General features: G+C 38.4%; 1 protein-coding gene across 2 annotated transcripts in view; it reads left to right on the forward strand.

The window, feature by feature from the left end:
* The first annotated feature begins 584 nt into the window (after positions 1–584).
* The window catches only part of SLC15A2 (solute carrier family 15 member 2), a 44,663-nt gene continuing 27,080 nt past the window's right edge, over positions 585–18,167 (forward strand). Inside the window, exons 1-7 of one of the 2 annotated variants that reach the window (XM_014477473.2) lie at positions 585–748; positions 2,584–2,671; positions 3,474–3,615; positions 10,921–11,013; positions 13,754–13,853; positions 15,915–16,005; positions 16,284–16,361. In XM_014477473.2, coding sequence (XP_014332959.2) covers positions 644–748; positions 2,584–2,671; positions 3,474–3,615; positions 10,921–11,013; positions 13,754–13,853; positions 15,915–16,005; positions 16,284–16,361 — 697 coding nt within the window. In that variant the 5' untranslated portion in view covers positions 585–643. The remainder of the gene's footprint in view (positions 749–2,583; positions 2,672–3,473; positions 3,616–10,920; positions 11,014–13,753; positions 13,854–15,914; positions 16,006–16,283; positions 16,362–18,167) is intronic. The other variant, XM_014477474.2, reaches the window with a different exon arrangement.

An 18,167-nucleotide genomic window follows, 5' to 3' on the forward strand; every position in this document is an offset into this window, starting at 1 on the left:
CAATGCATTTCAATTCTCCTACATTCCTATGTTTCTATTTCCATAGCTTCCATTCCTAAGTAATAACCACAGGCATTACTGATACTAATCTATCCATAACACCATAGTGAAAATTCCAGATCTGCCACTTGATGGCCACATGACTTTGGAAAAATTGCAATCTCTTGAGACATTAGTTCCTGTAAAGTGAGGATGGTAGTAAGAATAAGAACATAAAGATAATATATGTGTGTATACACACACACACACACATATACACAATTGGTGTGTGATAAATGGCAGCTATTATTACTCTGAAATCAGTGTTTAAATCTGTGCTCCAGTCTATGTTCTAGGCATTATATTTCTAACTACTTTTCACTCATGTGCAGTTCTCCAGCATTTTACAGTATCTCACTTCCCCGTGCTTTACCTTTTACATAAACATTCTTTTAAACTAGTCTCTGAGACCCAATAGTTTTTGTTTTTTCCATATAGCTTTCTGCTTCGTAAGAAGCTACTTAAGCCCGACACCCACAGGGTTAAAACTGGTTGCTGAAGCCACCCCCTCTTCCCCTCCCAGTCCCCCTTTTCACAGTAGCCTGGCAGCTGTCCCAACTGCCTACCAAAGCCAAATGCTTGAAGAGAGAGAGAGGAGCCAGCCATGAATCCTTTCCAGAAAAATGATTCCAAGGAAACTCTTTTTTTACCTGTCTCCACTGAAGAGGTACCGCCTCGACCCCCCAGCTTTCCAGAGAAGCCATCTCCGGTGAGTCCTGGGATTCATCTCTGCCTCTGACAGGAACAGACGTACTCTGTTGGTTCTCCTCCTTGGCCCCTGGAGCTTCAGGCTGAGCTGTATTAGAGTATTAAAAACTCTTCTCTCTTGGAGTTAGAATGAACCTATAAACCAGATCTAAACAGGAGTTTCTGAAGGAGAGGAAGCAGCAGAAGGCGGTGGTCAGAGTTCTTCAGTGGATATCCCGGACTTGGCTCTATTTCATTGTATATTCTGAATTTCTCTGGGGTGGAAAAAAAAGCACTTTGCATGTCCAGGGAAACTTGGCAAGTACTCCTTTCTGGAGAACTGTGTGTGATTGTTCTTTATTTACCAAAAAACCTCCAAAACTTCAGCCTTTAGTTTCCCCTGTACACAGAGTCTATGCTGCACACCAAGAGAAGTTTTAGAATAGATCTAGTCTCTGTTATTGTGTTTCAGTTTACAGTGGGCGAAAGGACAGAGAAACAGGGAAGTAATAACGTTTTACTTTATATATTAATACTTGTTAAAACATTTCCCATTTATTTTTTAATCCTCATATCAAAATCCTGTTAAGTAGAGAGGGTATAGTAATACTAGCCAGTATTTACTTAATTCTTACTTACAAGCAAAGAAGTAGCAGTATTCTAGAGGTGGGTAGTTTCTTTGGAATAACAAAACTGAAGTATAAAGCCAGGTTTAGTGACATGGCCTGGAGCAGTACGTTAACACAGTCAGTGACAGTGTTACATAGCTAATAGAAGCCGTGTTAACCAAACTTCAGGCTGTATAATTCTCAAGCTGTGAACCGGGAAAGTAAGAAGACTATTCACTGTGTCTTTTAAGAAAGTTTTTTTTATCATACATTAATGCATATTAATACTTTGGAGGGTTGTTTATGTATATCCATATATATCTATGTGGATAAAAAAAATGAACACATTAATTTATCAATCATTTATTTAGTTGTATATCTTCTGGTCCCAAATAATTTGAGGCTACTTACAAAAATGCATGTATATCTTATGAATAAGGAAAGGTAATAAAAAATCTCATGATTTGATTGAACCAAGGCCACGTATCTCCATCCCTTTCTCATGTTGGGCTATCGTAATGAGAGGGATTTGAAGTAAAACGTGATATTCCTTTTATTCTGACTGATATAGTGCATGCAATAGCATAGTCCTTTTAATGCCCAAAAGGATTAGCATGAAAATATTATAGAATCTGTTTCATAGAACAAATGGACATTTAATTTGAAAAGGCTTAAGAAATCTCTGCCAAAGTTTACGGTGATCAATCATCTTAATCTTTAACAATTTGTATTGGGCTCTGTTCCTGGAAGGAAGCCTTCATATTGCTAGGATTCCTCCCATCACAGTGAATGGGGCAAGTGGGGACAGAAAGGTTAATCCACACCGTAGAGCTAAGCAGGGTACTGACATCTGAGTGTAACTACCTGGACATCAAGTGTTCCAGAGGCCAACTCTTTGTTATGTTCCTAGAAATAAGGATCATTATTCTCTTCCCCAGTGCCCCAGGCTTTCCATTTAGTACCTGTGGGAAGATGAACAGGTCCTAGTGTCTATATCAAGAAGTGCCTGAGCAGCTCCATATTAAATGTTTGAGGGACAAAGGAATATTCAGAATAGCTTGTTTGACTGCTAAATCAGCAATGCAAGCACTTTTAGTAGGATACTGGCTATTTCATGAAGAGTAGGGACCATTGCTTCTTCACATGACCTATCATGGTGACTTAATGGTTTTTTCTGTTGCAAAACAGTATAATGATCTAAATAGGGAAATATTGTTCATGCTTGAACCAGTGTCTTTTTGTTTCCTAGAAAATCTGTGGCTCCAACTATCCACTGAGTATTGTCTTCATTGTGGTGAATGAATTCTGTGAGCGCTTTTCCTATTATGGCATGAAAGGTAATTTTGTGTCTCCCAATCCTACTTTTCTCCACTCACTCTCACCCCATGTTTGTAACAATCTGTCTTATATGCACTTATTTCTCTTATCTACTCTTTACCTTCATCCAGCTGGTCCTTGCCTTTGGCGAAGACTTCCAAAAAATGCCTGGTGGGATTTCACCTTCTAACTCATACAGGCCAAGAACAAAAAAGAGTAGTGGAAACCAGAATACAGCCTATGAGAATATAAGTGGAAAAACTCATCATCAGCATTCCATTGTTAATTTTTGTTCCTTAGGCCTATGGATTATATTGTTGCTGGGAAGGAGAAGGAAGGATTATTAGATATTAGATAAAGATAACATCAGGCCATGTTATCTTTCAGGTTGGCCTAAATGATGCTATGTGCATGAAGACTGAAGGGAGGTGTATTGCAGTGGCTCAGTCCATAAAGCATCTGCCTGCAATGCGGGAGACCGTGGTGTAATCCCTGGGTTGGGAAGATACGTGGGAGAAGGAAATGGCAACCCATTCCAGTATTCCTGCCTGGAGAATTCCATGGACAGAGAAGCCTGATGGGCTTCAGTCCATGGGGTCACAAAGAGTTGGACGTGACTGAGTAACACACACACACACTAAGCAAAGCCCCTTTCACCCTCACAACTCCGAGGGACCCTGCTTCTGCTGCTCAGAAGTTACTACTGATAGGAGTGCTGAAGATCAAGATCACCTGCAAAGACCCTATCAAATGCTCTTTGCCCCCATAAATAATTTTAATATATCTACCTTGTTTTGTCTCTCATTTTTTTTTTTGCTTTAGCTGTGCTGACCCTGTATTTCCTGTATTTCCTGCATTGGAGTGAAAACACTTCCACATCTGTGTACCACGCCTTCAGCAGCCTCTGTTACTTCACTCCCATCCTGGGAGCAGCCATTGCTGACTCATGGTTGGGAAAATTCAAGTAAGGATGATGGGAGGTTACATTTCCAAGAAGCTTCACAGATTAAACATGCAGAGATATCTCTTCTAGCCTCTTGCTTCCAAGCAAGAATATACTTGTGTCATCCATGATAAATAAGAATCTCTGTCAGACTGACAATATAGAAAGGTTTTATCTCTTCATTATCAGTTTTTCCAATATTTTTATTTTTTTTCTTGTATTTAATTTTAATCTTCTGTTCTGAAGTTTAAGACCAATTCTTGTTCTGATCTCAGGTGGTAAGATGGCTACCCACAAGAAAATGTATAATTAAATGTTGTTATTTTATATACTATCCATCTCTCCTCCAGATTGAGTCATTTCAACTCTTTTAGTATCTTCTTATAAAATCCCTATTTTCAGCTCTTTTACCATCTCTGATTCTCTTTTCTAATCTCCTTCTGTAGGTTCTTTCTTAAAACTATAATAAATATTTTCATGAGTTAGACTAATAGTCTATTCATTTCAATATCTTTTAAGTCCCTAAAAATAGCACCAAGAGATGTTTGGGGATAATGTTATAGTTGTCATCTATAATATCATTCTCATGGGACAGAGATGGATCTCAGGTATCCATCACTCAGGTATTTTCTGTGGAGTTGTCATCTACAGAATTGTCTAAATTAGCATGTCTCAAAGTGCATTCTGTTGAAAATTTGTTGTATAGGATCTAAAGAATGTTATGTAGGAACATAAAGCTCTCATAGTCAAATAAGTTTGGGAAAATGCTAGAATGAATAAAGCTAAAAAGGTATCTTTACTGCATGACTTCTTAGAGCCTTTAACATGCTGCTGCTGCTGCTGCTAAGTCGCTTCAGTTGTGTCTGACTCTGTGCGACTCCATAGATGGCAGCCCACCAGGCTCCCCCATCCCTGGGATTCTCCAGGCAAGAACACTGGAGTGGGTTGCCATTGCCTTCTCCGTTTAACATGCTAATTAATATTATAAAATCTCCAAGAGACGGTTATGCTGCTGCTGCTGCTAAGTCGCTTCAGTCGTGGCTGACTCTGTGTGACCCCATAGACGGCAGCCCATCAGGCTCCCCTGTCCCTGGGATTCTCCAGGCAAGAACACTGGAGTGGGTTGCCATTTCCTTCTCCAATGCATGAAAGTGAAAGTGAAGTCACTCAGTCGTTTCGGACTCTTAGCGATCCCATGGACTGCACCCTACCAGGCTCCTCTGTCCATGGGATTTGCCAGGCAAGAATATTGGAGTGGGGTGCCATTGCCTTCTCCAGAGAAGGTTATAATATGTAGCATTTCCCAAACTTGTTTGACTGTGGAATATTTTTTCAGGGTATCTTGTAGACCGAGTGTTCCAAGGAATCCTCTTTAGTAAACACTGGTTTCTATCTCACTTTGGGCTAGATATATCCATTATTCTAAAGTATTTATTCAGCACCTAATGTAGTGCTACAGCCACAACACAGTACTAAATAGTTTCTTGGGAGAGAGATGGCACGTGCCTGAGGTCTATGTGTGCTCCTTATGTAGTAGTAGTCACCAAGTCCATCCAGACAGAAGGATGGCATTATATGCAGAAAAAAGCATAAGCCATGGTATGGTCTTCATTCAGTTACAGAATAAAAGATTCGTATTTATAGTATTTTAATTTATTTTTAAAATGACTGCCTTGTAAAAAGTATAGCTCTGGGATTTGGTAAACAATAGCTTCCTGACTATTTCAGAGGAAATTTGGCCATCTCTCCTTGTACCCTCAATCTCAATCCTTCATGAGGTAATTTTAATTATTTTGAATTTGTTTTTATTGATGTATAACTTAAATAAAGTATACAAATCTGAAAGGCTTAAATGTACAACTGGATGAATTTTTACATATGTATCACCATCACCTAGGTCACTCTCATTGGTATCTTTGTACCCTCAATATTGCCATCTCTTGCCTTCAAATTCTTCTTCAGAGGTAGTCTTGTCCTAGAAATAATGGCAAATATCTTATGGCTGTAAACAAAAAAATATTATTAACCTTTCTTTTTCTATCTTCTTTGTCTTATTGTCACTACCTGCAAAAATTTAAAAGAATCACTTAATATTTGTTGCCTTCCTTCCACACTCTTCATTATCACTCCTTCAGTTCAGTTCAGTCGCTTGGTCATGTCTGACTCTTTGCAACCCCATGAACCGCAGCACACCAGGCTTCCTGGTCCATCACCAACTCCCAGAGTCCACCCAAACCCATGTCCGTTGAGTCGGTGATGCCATCCAACTATCTTATCCTCTGTCATCTCCTTCTCTTCCTGCCCTCAATCTTTCCCAACATCAGGATCTTTTCAAATGAGTTAGCTCTTTGCATCAGGTGGCTAAAGTACTGGAGTTTCATCTTCAACATCGGTCCTTCCAATGAACACCCAGGACTGATCTCCTTTAGGATGGACTGGTTGGATCTCCTTGCAGTCCAAGCGACTCTCAAGAGTCTTTTCCAACACCACAGTTCAAAAGCATCAATTCTTCAGCGTTCAGCTTTCTTTATAGTCTAACTCCCACATCCATACATGACCACTGGAAAAACTATAGCCTTGACTAGATGGACCTTTGTTGACAAAGTAATGTCTCTGCTTTTTAATATGCTGTCTAGGTTGGTCATAACTTTTCTTCCAAGGAGTAAGCGTCTTTTAATTTCATGCTGCAGTCACCATCTGTAGTGATTTTGGAGCCCCCCAAAATAAAGTCAGCCACTGTTTCCACTGTTTCTCCATCTATTTGCATGAAGTGATGGGACCAGATGCCATGATCTTCGTTTTCTGAATGTTGAGCTTTAAGCCAACTTTTTTACTCTCTTCTTTCACTTTTATCAAGAGGCTCTTTTTTTATTTTATTTTATTTTTAAACTTTACATAATTGTATTAGTTTTGCCAAATATCAAAATGAATCCATCACAGGTAAACATGTGCTCCCCATCCTGAACCCTCCTCCCTCCTCCCTCCCCATACCATCCCTCTGGGTCGTCCCAGTGCACTAGCCGCAAGCATCCAGTATCGTGCATTGAACCTGGACTGGCAGTTCTTCTTCACTTTCTGCCATAAGGGTGGTGACATCTTAGGGCAGAATAATACAGTGCAGTGCAATATAATCCAGTTAGATTCAATTTAATTTCATTGATTTTAATACAATTCATGTTTATTGAGCAGCTTCTATTTGTCCAAAGAACTGTGAGGGATAAGCAGATAAGACATAATACCTGCTTCACATTGCTCATGGTCAACTAGCTTTAATACAGAACAGATTATGGTAAGTGCAATAATAGTATAAGTCATCTTTTTATCCTATTGAAATTCCTCTTTCTAAGATCACTGGTAATGATGCCATCAAACTGAGTGATCTTTTGTAAATTCTTATTCATGTTGAGCATTTTAGTCTGTTTATTGCTCCTATATTCTTGAAACTTCCTGGGCTTCTCTAACACTGTATTTTCTGGTTCTTTTACTTTTTTGGATTCTTCCAAATTTGGCTGTTTTTTTTTTTTTTTGCTTCTTGTTTACTTCACTCTTTCCTGAATGTAGGCATTTCCCCAGTGTATACCTTTTACCCTTTTCCCTTTCTCCAGATTTTCCCTTAGCAAGTTCTGTGTGTCAGTTTTAGCTATATGCTGATGTCTCCTCAAACTCTATAATCTTAACCTATCACTCAAGCCCCAAGTGTGCATTGTAACTGCACATTAGCATTTATCTCCTGGATATTCCACCTTATCCTCTCTCCTAGCTTCCCTATACTTCTGCATCCAATCAGCTTTTAAATTCTACCAATTCTGTTTCTATATTATGTCTCATATTCCTCCTACCTCAACACTGAGTCACAACTACTCTAGTTTTGGTTGTCTTTAGGCTCTGAACTGGACTATTATAATGGATATGTGTGACGTTTTCATTGTTTCCCATAATCGTTGTTCATAATTGAATCCTTGCACTACTGTCAAATTAATTTTCCTAGAAGAAATCTCCATTCACATTACTACCCTGCTAAACATTTCTACTTACACGTTGTCTACTAATCTCATCCAACTTACCTTTCTGCTCTTACTGTCATACTTACTCCCTTTCAAGAATGTCCAATAGATGAACCAAATACTAATATTTACCTAATAATAGCCAGGAACATCTCTTTTCCATGTCTGTTTGCATAGTTTCTACTTCATGAAATCTCTTTCTTCCCCAGCCTTCCACATCCAAACTCTTTAAGGCTCAGTTCACATGCCACCTATGCAATGGAATATCCTCTGCCCCTTACTTTTCACCACTAACCAGAATTAATCTAATATTCTCTGAACTCCGTATTTTTCACCCTCACATGACAAATTCTCTCTTATAATAACTATGTGTATATGAATCTAATATCTTCTTCCAAACACTTAGAAAACAGCCTCATTTATAGTTTTTTATCCACAGCACTTAAAACAGTGCCTGGTACATAGGAGGCCCACAAAAAACATTTCAGTTAGTAAATATATCACCCTCAGATGAACACAGGCAGAAGACTGTGGGCAGGGTAGGTGTGGGCAGGTGTGAAGATGACTTATTTTGTTGTGGGTATTGTGGTTGCTTTTAAAATAACAAAATTCTTTGAGGGATGAATAGGTATCTCTTTCAGAGGAAAGTGGGTTGGAGAAAACATGAATAACTTGTTCTTTAGGGATGTGTGGGGGTGTGGTGAGCTCACATGTCCAAAGACAATGATGACAAAAACATGAACAAACAAATATTTCAAACTCCTTTCCTTTTCTTCAGAAGTTAGCTTCAGGATGAAAAGTTTCCTGTAACATTAGAAACATTGCTCAGACCTTCAGACCACAATTTTCTGAATTTAGTACACAGCATATATTAAAGGTACTTCCTCTATATGAAGTCCCAGAATCCTAGCTTTGTTAAGAGAAAATGGGCACCCACGGTCCCTGACTTTTGTACAAGGAACTCACTGTGTCAGGAGAGAGGTGAAACTTCCTTCAGGGCTACATGTAGGAGAAAGTAGCCAATAGATACACAATGAAAAACAACTTTTTAAACATGGATACTGGCTTTTTACTGTTTCTATAAGTATCTACTGAGAAGGTTAACTACATGCTCAGATGCTATTTTTGATGCCAAGTTGCTTTTAAGAAAGAATAACATTTTTAGTCATAGTCCCTAGTGTTGGTTTATACCTGTGACCTGTGCCTGTCAGTCTGGTCTCCTGATCATGGCAATCACTAAAAGTCACTCTCTTAAGTGTGTTTTGCCAAATACTTTTGGATGTCTTTTCTACACTTCCTCTTTCTCTGAGTGGGTCTATAGCATATCCTTCCCCCTATCTTTTTTGTCTAGTCAGAGCTGACCCTCTTTATGTTAGGTCTCTTCCTTTGTCACAGTAGGTCTCTGCCTATTGCACATACTCCTTCTCAGTTCCTAAACTCTAATTTAAAATGTCTCTGGCTTTTTATATTCTTATGGAGAAATAAAATTTAAAACTTCTTTCTTTCCCCTTTCCTTTTTCCACATTAACTTGTTCATAAAACTGAAAGAATGCAGACTGTAAGAAAGAAGTTCTAGACCTAATTCTAATCCTAATTAGCATGGCACTTTAAAAATGTCCTTTGACTTCTGTGCATTTCACTTTCCTCATTTGCAAATGGAAGACTGAAGTCTGTCTGAAGCAGATCTCTGTCCTGTGGTTAGGACTGTAATATCCCCAATGACAACTGCATTTCAAATGCAGAATTTCCAAGTCTCTCTTGACTTCTCTCTTTTTCTGTTAAAGTTCTCTGCTGTTAGCTTCCTCACTTATATTCTTCATATTTTAGACTAATTCCTTGAATCTTTTACCTAGAAGGTAGGCTTGTTTTTCTTTTAAGGCAATTACACTTCTCTCACTTGTTTAGTCCAACAATCTGATATTGCCCTGATCTCCCAACACAGACTATCACTCCAGCTCAGACTCCTTTTGTTTTTTCTCTGTGATGATTTAGCATACATCATCTATTTTGTGTTCATAATAGCTGGCCTTTTCTCAGTTACTTTTTATTCCGTTTCTTTCTATTCATTCTTTTTGTTCCAATGAAGAAAACTTTTCTACAGAAGACACTACAAGGCCTTTTAGGAAAGCCTGTCCCTTCCTTTTTCTTATCTCCTATTTCCCATTATAAACCCTCTAAGATCCTTTCCCTGGTGAGCCAACCTAGGAATATTTGGCATTTAGAATGAGAAATCCACATCCTGAGGTTTCTGGCATCTCCAGCCTCTCTTTGCTATCTTCATTCCATTTTTTTGTATTCCACTTTAGCACATGGTACTTTAAAATTTGCAGAAGTAAGCTATATAATTTCTAAGGTTCCTTCTAGTACTAATATTCTACTTAAATGTAAAGAGAATTCTGGTGTCCCAATACACATAATACACATTGTATATTTGATTGCATGCCGTGTTTCAGTGTGTGTATCTCAACGCAGGTTCCTACTGGAATTCCTCACTCTTTCACTTACTAGTTGTCATTCAGATCTTTTTTTGAAAAACAATATAACGTTTGGGGGGAATGGATACACATATATGTATGGATGAGTCCCTTTCTTTGCTGTGCCCCCGAAACAATGTTAGTTGGCTATGCTCCAATAAAAAATATAAAATACTCCAATATAATATACTCCAATATAAAATAAAAAGTTAAAAAAGAAAGAAAGAACAACATAACAGTAAGTCCCTATCAACTGCATGAGCTATGTATCACTGAACAGTATGTTCAAAGGCCCTGGCTCCTTTCTTACCCTTGCGAAATAGTCCATGAGGAAACTGTGGTGGGGATTACAATAACCTAAGTATTCAAATTAAACCCTTTACCTCTTTATCCCAGTGACTGTGTTTAAAGAAAGTTCTTTGTTCCCTTATTTTCCTGTTTATGTGATTCTTTCTCATTCCTTGGGGAAAAACCTGAGGTCAAACATATCCTGTTCTTCTGGTTCTCCTTTCTTAAAACATTATCTCTCATTACAGATCAAATCTGTTCATGATATATCTGTACAAGATCAGGGATTCTCTGTGTGGGGTAGGTAGGAAAAAACAGAAAGCATGAGAAAAGAATGTCCCTAATGCTATAGGGTGAAGAGTTACTGTGCCTTTTTCTAGTCTGTTTGCTTCATTCGCCATTATTATTTATATTTGCATTTCTCATATAATTCTTTCCTCCTCCACCCCTTCCTCCTCCTGCTCCATTTATCCTGGCACTGAGAACAGTATGAACTCAGTCTGTATTGCTCAAATCTCTGAATTCTGTTTGTAGACTGACTGATTTAACTTTCTCAACAGGACAATCATCTATCTCTCCTTGGTGTATGTGCTTGGCCATGTGATTAAGTCCATGGGTGCCTTACCAATACTGGGGGGACAAATGTTACACACGTAAGTAAAATCATGTAAATCATGTAGATATCATGTAATCATAAACCTCCTCATTGGAAAAGAACCACTTTCCTCCATTGGACAGGTAAATGTTTCATGGATTCATTATAGATGTTTCTCTATCTTACTAGAGATGTCTCTTTATTTTACAACCTACTATTTTACTGGGCTTCCCTGGTGGCTCAGAGGTTAAAGCATCTGCCTGCAATGCGGGAGACCTGGGTTCAATCCCTGAGTCAGGAAGATCCCCTGGAGAAGGAAATGGCAACCCACTCCAGTATTCCTGCCTGGAGAATCCCATGGACGGAGGAGCCTGGTGGCCTACAGTCCACAGGGTTACAAACAGTTGGACATGACTGAGCGACTTCACTCACTATTTTATTTTTTATATTTATATATATATGTATTTTGCCTTTTGCGGTCATATTTGTTTTTAATTTATATTTATTTTAATTGGAGGCTAATTACTTTACAATATTGTATTGGTTCTGCCACACATCAACATGAATCCACCACGGGCGTACACGTGTTCCCCATTCTGAACCCCCCTCCCACCTCCCTTCCCATACCATCCTTCCAGGTCATCCCAGTGCTCCAGCCCCAAGGATCCTGTATCAAACCTGAACTGGTGATTCGTTTCTTATATGATATTATACATGTTTCCATGCCATTCCCCCAAATCATCCCACCCTCTCCCTCTCCCACAGAGTCCAAAAGACTCTTCTATACATCTGTGTCTCTTTTGCTGTCTCTCATATAGGGTTATCGTTACCATCTTTCTAAATTCCATATATATGCGTTAGTATACTGTATTGGTGTTTTTCCTTCTGGCTTACTTCACTCTGTATAATAGGCTCCAGTTTCATCCACCTCATTAGGCTGAGTAATATTCCATTGTGTATATGTACCACAGTGTTCTTATCCATTCATCTGCTGATGAACGTCTAGGTTGCTTCCATGTCCTGGCTATTATAAACAGTGCTGCGATGAACATTGGGATACACGTGTCTCTTTCAATTCTGGTTTCCTCAGTGTGTATGCCCAGCAGTGGGGTTGCTGGGTCACTATTTTATTATACCAAATTGGTTAAGAAAAAATATTTAACTAGTTGAACTCTTTCCTGATTTATCTGAGCTCATGTGTTTTTATTAAATATTTGGAGACTTGTAGAATGCTCAGTTAGCATCCTTTTCACAGAAGCTCTACATATGCTTGAAGACATGAAAATCTTCATGCCCTCCATATTCCTTCACCTGTTTACCCATCCACACATTGTACTTTAACAGAGTTTTTAAAAATGTCCATGATACTTCTTTATAGTATATTGTAGAATTAATATTCAAAGCTTGAATTATTTCCATTTATGTGTAGTTCCATATATTCCAGTTGCTGTGTCCCTCTTTGTTAAGTTATTGATGTTTATGATGCCAGAGAATCTTGATAGGCTCTGACGTTTGTTGGTTCAGTCAGAGAGGATTAGACTTGTTCATGAAGCAGGTTATATATATTTGTGTTTATAATGTGGCTAGACATGTATTCTCCATTGAGTTAAGAATTTTGTTTGAGATTTAATGGATATTAGCTTAAGCTCAACATTCAGAAAACAAAGATCATGGCATCCAGTCCCACCACTTCATGGGAAATAGAGGGGGAAACAGTGGAAACAGTGTCAGACTTTATTCTTCTGGGCTCCAAAATCACTGCAGATGGTGACTGCAGCTATGAAATTAAAAGATGCTTACTCCTTGGAAGGAAAGTTATGACCAAGCTAGATAGCATATTGAAAAGCAGAGACATTACTTTGCAAACAAAGCTCCATCTAGTCAAGGCTATGGTTTTTCCAGTGGTCATGTATGGATGTGAGAGTTGGACTGTGAAGAAAGCTGAGTGCCGAAGAATTGATGCTTTTTGAACTGTGGTGTTGGAGAAGACTCTTGAGAGTCCCTTGGACTGCAAGAAGATCCAACCAGTCCATTCTGAAGGAGATCAGCCCTGGGATTTCTTTGGAAGGACTGATGCTGAAGCTGAAACTCCAGTACTTTGGCCACCTCATGAGAAGAGTTGACTCATTGGAAAAGACTCTGATGCTGGGAGGGATTGGGGGCAGGAGGAGAAGGGGACGACAGAGGATGAGATGGCTGGATGGCATCACCGACTCGATGGACGTGAGTCTGAGTGAACTCCGGGAGTTGGTGATGGACAGGGAGGCCTGGCGTGCTGCAATTCATGGGGTCGCAAAGAGTCAGACACGACTGAGCAACTGAACTGAACTGAACTGAGATACCTTATTATTGTTGTTCCATCAGAAATCACTGACATTTCTTCCATTAGTTATGACTAACTTAAGATTTTATTTTGTGGTTACTAAGAATATGTGGGATAAAGGTTCACAAGGTCTTTCTATTGACATGTCCCTTTGACTATGATGATACTGAGAACAGTCTTAACTCTGGAGGTCCTTGAGTATCGGCTTCTATATGTTGTACACATGAGGTAAATTAAACTATCAGGGACAAAATCTTCCCATGTAATGATACTTTCTGGCAGAAACTCAAGGATTATGAAGATAAGTGCTCCTGAGTCTCTCCCAGGAGGAAGCCATTGGGAAGTGCCCACAATATAGAAATGTGAAGGAGGTCGTGCCCTTGTACACATATTTTTTTCTCTTATAGCTCTATATTCCATTTCTACAGTTGTGTTTAGTATCAGTATGGTTAGTACTCTCACATTTCCATTTCAGAGTCCTGTCAATGGTCGGCCTGAGTCTAATAGCTTTGGGGACAGGAGGTATCAAACCCTGTGTGGCAGCTTTTGGTGGAGACCAATTTGAAGAAAAACATGTAAGAGTCCTGTCATTTCTGTATTTTCAAGAATTAGAGCAGGCATTAAATGACAGGTAGCCATTTGCTAAGACTGAAGTGATCCAGTAGTTAGAACATATCTGAGTAGTGTTCAGTGCTGGGTTCAGTACTGATCATTAATGAAGAGAAAAATGGAAACATTTCAAAGGAATATGACCAGGACTAAAAAGATGCAGCTTAGGAAGAAAAATTGATGGAAATGAAGATATTTAGACTGGATAAGATAAGACTTAAAAGAGAATATTATAACTATCTATAGATACTGGAAGTTGTTGTTTAGTCACTCAGTTGTGTCCAACTCTTTGCGACCCCATGGGCTGCAGCACGCCAGGCATCCCTGTCCATGGGATTTTCCAGGTGAGAGTACTGGAGTGGGTTGCCATTTCTTTCTCCAGAGGATCTTCCCAACCCAGGGATCAAACCTATGTCTCCTGCATTGCAGGCAGATTCTTTACCTTCTGAGTTACTCCCTTTATATAGATATTGGAAGGATGTCAGTAATTAAACCAAAGATCAATGAGAGAAAGCTATAGGAAGTTAGCTTTTCACTTGGTGAAAGGAAAAACTTCAAATATTAATGAGTTCACTCTCACTTAAGGTATTTAAGAAGTTACATGGTCATCACTTTGGGAATGGGAGGTGATAAGTAGTTTGGAGATGATATAAGCATCTCTAGCTTTGGGATTCTATGAAGGAGAAAATGACCATTTGGAATAAAACAGAATGAATATCTTTAGATGATCCTGTCTTGATGATCATTCCTTCTTTTCCTAGACACTTTCCACTGTCCATGGGGGATGGGGGGACAGTATGAATAAAGGTAAAAACATACCTGTTAAGGAAGCAGTGACAACTAGGCAAGGAAAATACTCTATTCTTAGATCAACCAACATTTCTAGCTTCCTCTTTTTACCTCTCAGTTTTCCTTTTTGACAGTCTTCATGTATTATTCCCTCTTCTATAGCTATTTATCATGTTTCTTTTATCATGTTTGTTTTTTACTCTTGTTCTTTCTCTGTATCATGTCTTCCTGCATTTCTCTAACCTTTCAGACCATGTGGGTTATTTTATATTCTTTTTTTTAATTTTATATTCTTTATCTACCCAATGGTTCATAGATTATAATTGCTTGCTCACCTTAGAGAAATCACCAAACTCTGGCAAGTGGGATTCTATGCACAATGAATTCTACACATAGATGAATGGAGCAGGTTTAAATGGGGACCAGAAGAGGAAGCAGAACACACCATAAATGGAAAATGGAGATTGTGCTGATGTGTCGGGGGAGTCAGAATGAAGCACAGAAGTGCATAATGAATAAAGTGTCAGCAACTTTATTTGAAAGCTGCTTCATTTTGTAAGTGCTCCACAAAGATATTTCAGTAATAGGACAAACCCACTTCCAAGTTTCCACTGGCCACTGCCCAGCCCACAGACTTTCTTTAATAGTCTCTGGCAGACTTCCCATGAGCATTAGGTAAATTATTCTGTTTGATCAACAATTTACTCAACTGTTCCATATTCTAGTCCTATTCCTACGACACATTCCACAAAATCTATTATTTAACTCAGCCACTCATTCACTAACTTAATTCAGTTTAATAAACATTTACTGAATCTAAGATAAGACAGGTGCTATGCTAGTGATGCTTGTGAGGATTACAGAAAATAATGTTTTTTTTTTTTCTGCTCTAAAGGAACTCTCAACCTACTGAAACAAATTTAATACAGAGACTAATACTAGAATAAACACTATAGGACACAGTACATAGACATAGTATACAAGATGATCATTTTTGCCAATATAAAAGGGTAAAAAAATGTTAAAGATGATTGTACTAGGGTGTGAAAGATAGAGAAATGTTTGTTTTGGGTCAGCAAGATATGTGTTAAAATATCTAATATGACATTCACATACTTTGGAGACAGTATCTGAATTGTATCTCTTAATGAGTCTGAAGAGGTGGGGGGTGGACCAAGGAGGCACATTGAACTGATGATTTGTCCTGTTTTGGCTTTTTTTTTTTTTTTTTTTTTCAGGCAGAGGAACGGACTAGATACTTCTCAGTCTTCTACCTCTCCATCAATGCAGGGAGCTTGATTTCTACATTTGTCACACCCATGCTGAGAGGTTGGGATCTTTTCTGAGGGCCTCTGTATAAGCTTTACTCTGCCCAGCCAGAATTCCGTTCACGGCTTCTTACTGTCCACCTTCTCCTTTTATATGAGTTTGAAAATCTGAGAGAATTTCTTTTAATCTTGATTTGTCTGGCCCAAAAGAAGGATTATGGATTAGGTGTTGGGAGGAAAGAAGATGGCTATGTCTATGACCTCAAAAACCTGAGCTTACAGAACAGAACATCAAAAATTTAAGATTCAGGATTAATTTGGTTCTGTTTTTTCCTGTAGGAGGTGTGCAGTGTTTTGGGAAGGACTGCTACGCATTGGCTTTTGGAGTTCCAGGATTGCTTATGCTGATAGCTCTTGGTAAGTGCAGTGAAGGAAACTAATAACCACTGATGCCTTCCACGTGGAAAGCATGAGTAAGCACTATACACAGACTATTTTATTTAGTCCTCATGCAAACCTATTAGGTGTTATTGTAGGGGTTTCCCCTAGACATTGTAGATAAATTAACTGAATAAAGTTAGAAGCCTTAAAAAAAATAGTGCCCACAGTTATATAATAAGCTTCCTGAGAATTTTAAAAAGACTGATCCTTGGATGCCATGTAGAACCAAATAAATCAGGATCTCTGTGGGATACGGCTGTGGCATCTAAAATTTTTTAAGTATCTAGTTGATTCTAATTGTAGTCACAGTTGAGATGTACTGATCTACATTGCAATCTATAATGAAGCAAAGAAAATAATCCTTCCTCTTGAACCAGCTTATTTCATCTGATAACTATCTGGTAACTGGAAGATGTAAAAACTTTTTGGGACTTTTAAAGCTTCTAGGGTCAGCTGTTTCTGCCTTGCTCTGCAATGCTTCCAAGAAGTTTGCTCCTGAGCAAAGAGAATAAGAGGAGTTGAATAAGTAGGGGAAAACTGATGCAACTTAGATCAAGTGGCATTCTCTTTACCACTGAGAAACCAGCAATGGAAGAGGAAGAGGAATATATGCGTTGCTTAGTTTCAACAGTCTAAGGGGAAACTTGGACATGATTGTTTTTAATCATTGACCTGGAAACCTGTTCTCACACTGAGCCTGTGGGTGACACCCCGCTGGAGGATATCCAGTCCAAACACATAAAGAGCTCAATAAAGGATAAAGAGCCCAGAGGCTCAGCTGATTATTTTCAAACAGAGTTTGGGGGATAATAATATTACTCAGGCAAGTTGCAATTCCAATTCCAAGGAAATTTATGTGTTAGTTTAGGGCCCAGTGATAATACATTCTGCTTCCTTCTCTCTTCAAAGCCAAATATATTCCTAGTTTTCCTGATTAGTACTATGTCTTTTTCTCTGGATCATTGCACAATATTATTTACATATGATAGTAATTATGAAGATCAAAAGAGACGCTTTTGAAATGTTTACAAATTATGAAATGTTTAATTGAATGTTAAATGTTAAGTGTTAGCTGTCATCATTAGTTACTTCAGTTTTCTGGGTACTAATAAATCAGTTCTCTGATTTTTCACTATAATTTCATTTATTTGACTTTTTCACTCATTAATTCATTCAACAAACATCTATTTAATGAACATTTAATGTGTTAGATTCTGTGCTAGGTACTGGGATCACGTTGTTGAATTAGGTAGCTACAGAATTTATGCTTTCAAAGGATTTATTTGGTCCAGCAGGAAGAGGGAGACAGATAAGTAAACAGGATCTTTCAATATAGTATCATCACTGTCACAACTAGAGAAATACAGAGGAAGCTATAAGAACACAGAGGGATACCTAAGACTTTGAGGCTCAGAAAAGCTTTGCCTAAAGAAATGATAGGGAAGGTAAGACCTAAAGCATTAACAGCAGTTAATCAAAGAAGAGATTGAAAGTGAAACAGAAATAGGACATGGTATCTATAAGACAAAGGGTTGAGAAATAGTATGACATATTTGAAGGCCTTGAAGGAACAGAGGAGAAAGAGGAGAAACTGACAGAAACCAGATAATGAAAGGCTTTTAACTTATTAAGGAATTAGAACTTTATCAGGAGAATAGTAGGGAGCTTCAAAAGGGTTTTAAATAGAGGTATGATCGTTAGATGTTTATTTTTCAGTGGTATTTCTGACTGTAATGTGGAAAAAGAATGGATTAAGGGTGAGACAAAGGATACTCTTTGTCT

This window comes from Bos mutus, chromosome 1 (assembly GCF_027580195.1).
Source record: "Bos mutus isolate GX-2022 chromosome 1, NWIPB_WYAK_1.1, whole genome shotgun sequence".
Taxonomy (NCBI): Eukaryota; Metazoa; Chordata; class Mammalia; order Artiodactyla; family Bovidae; genus Bos; species Bos mutus.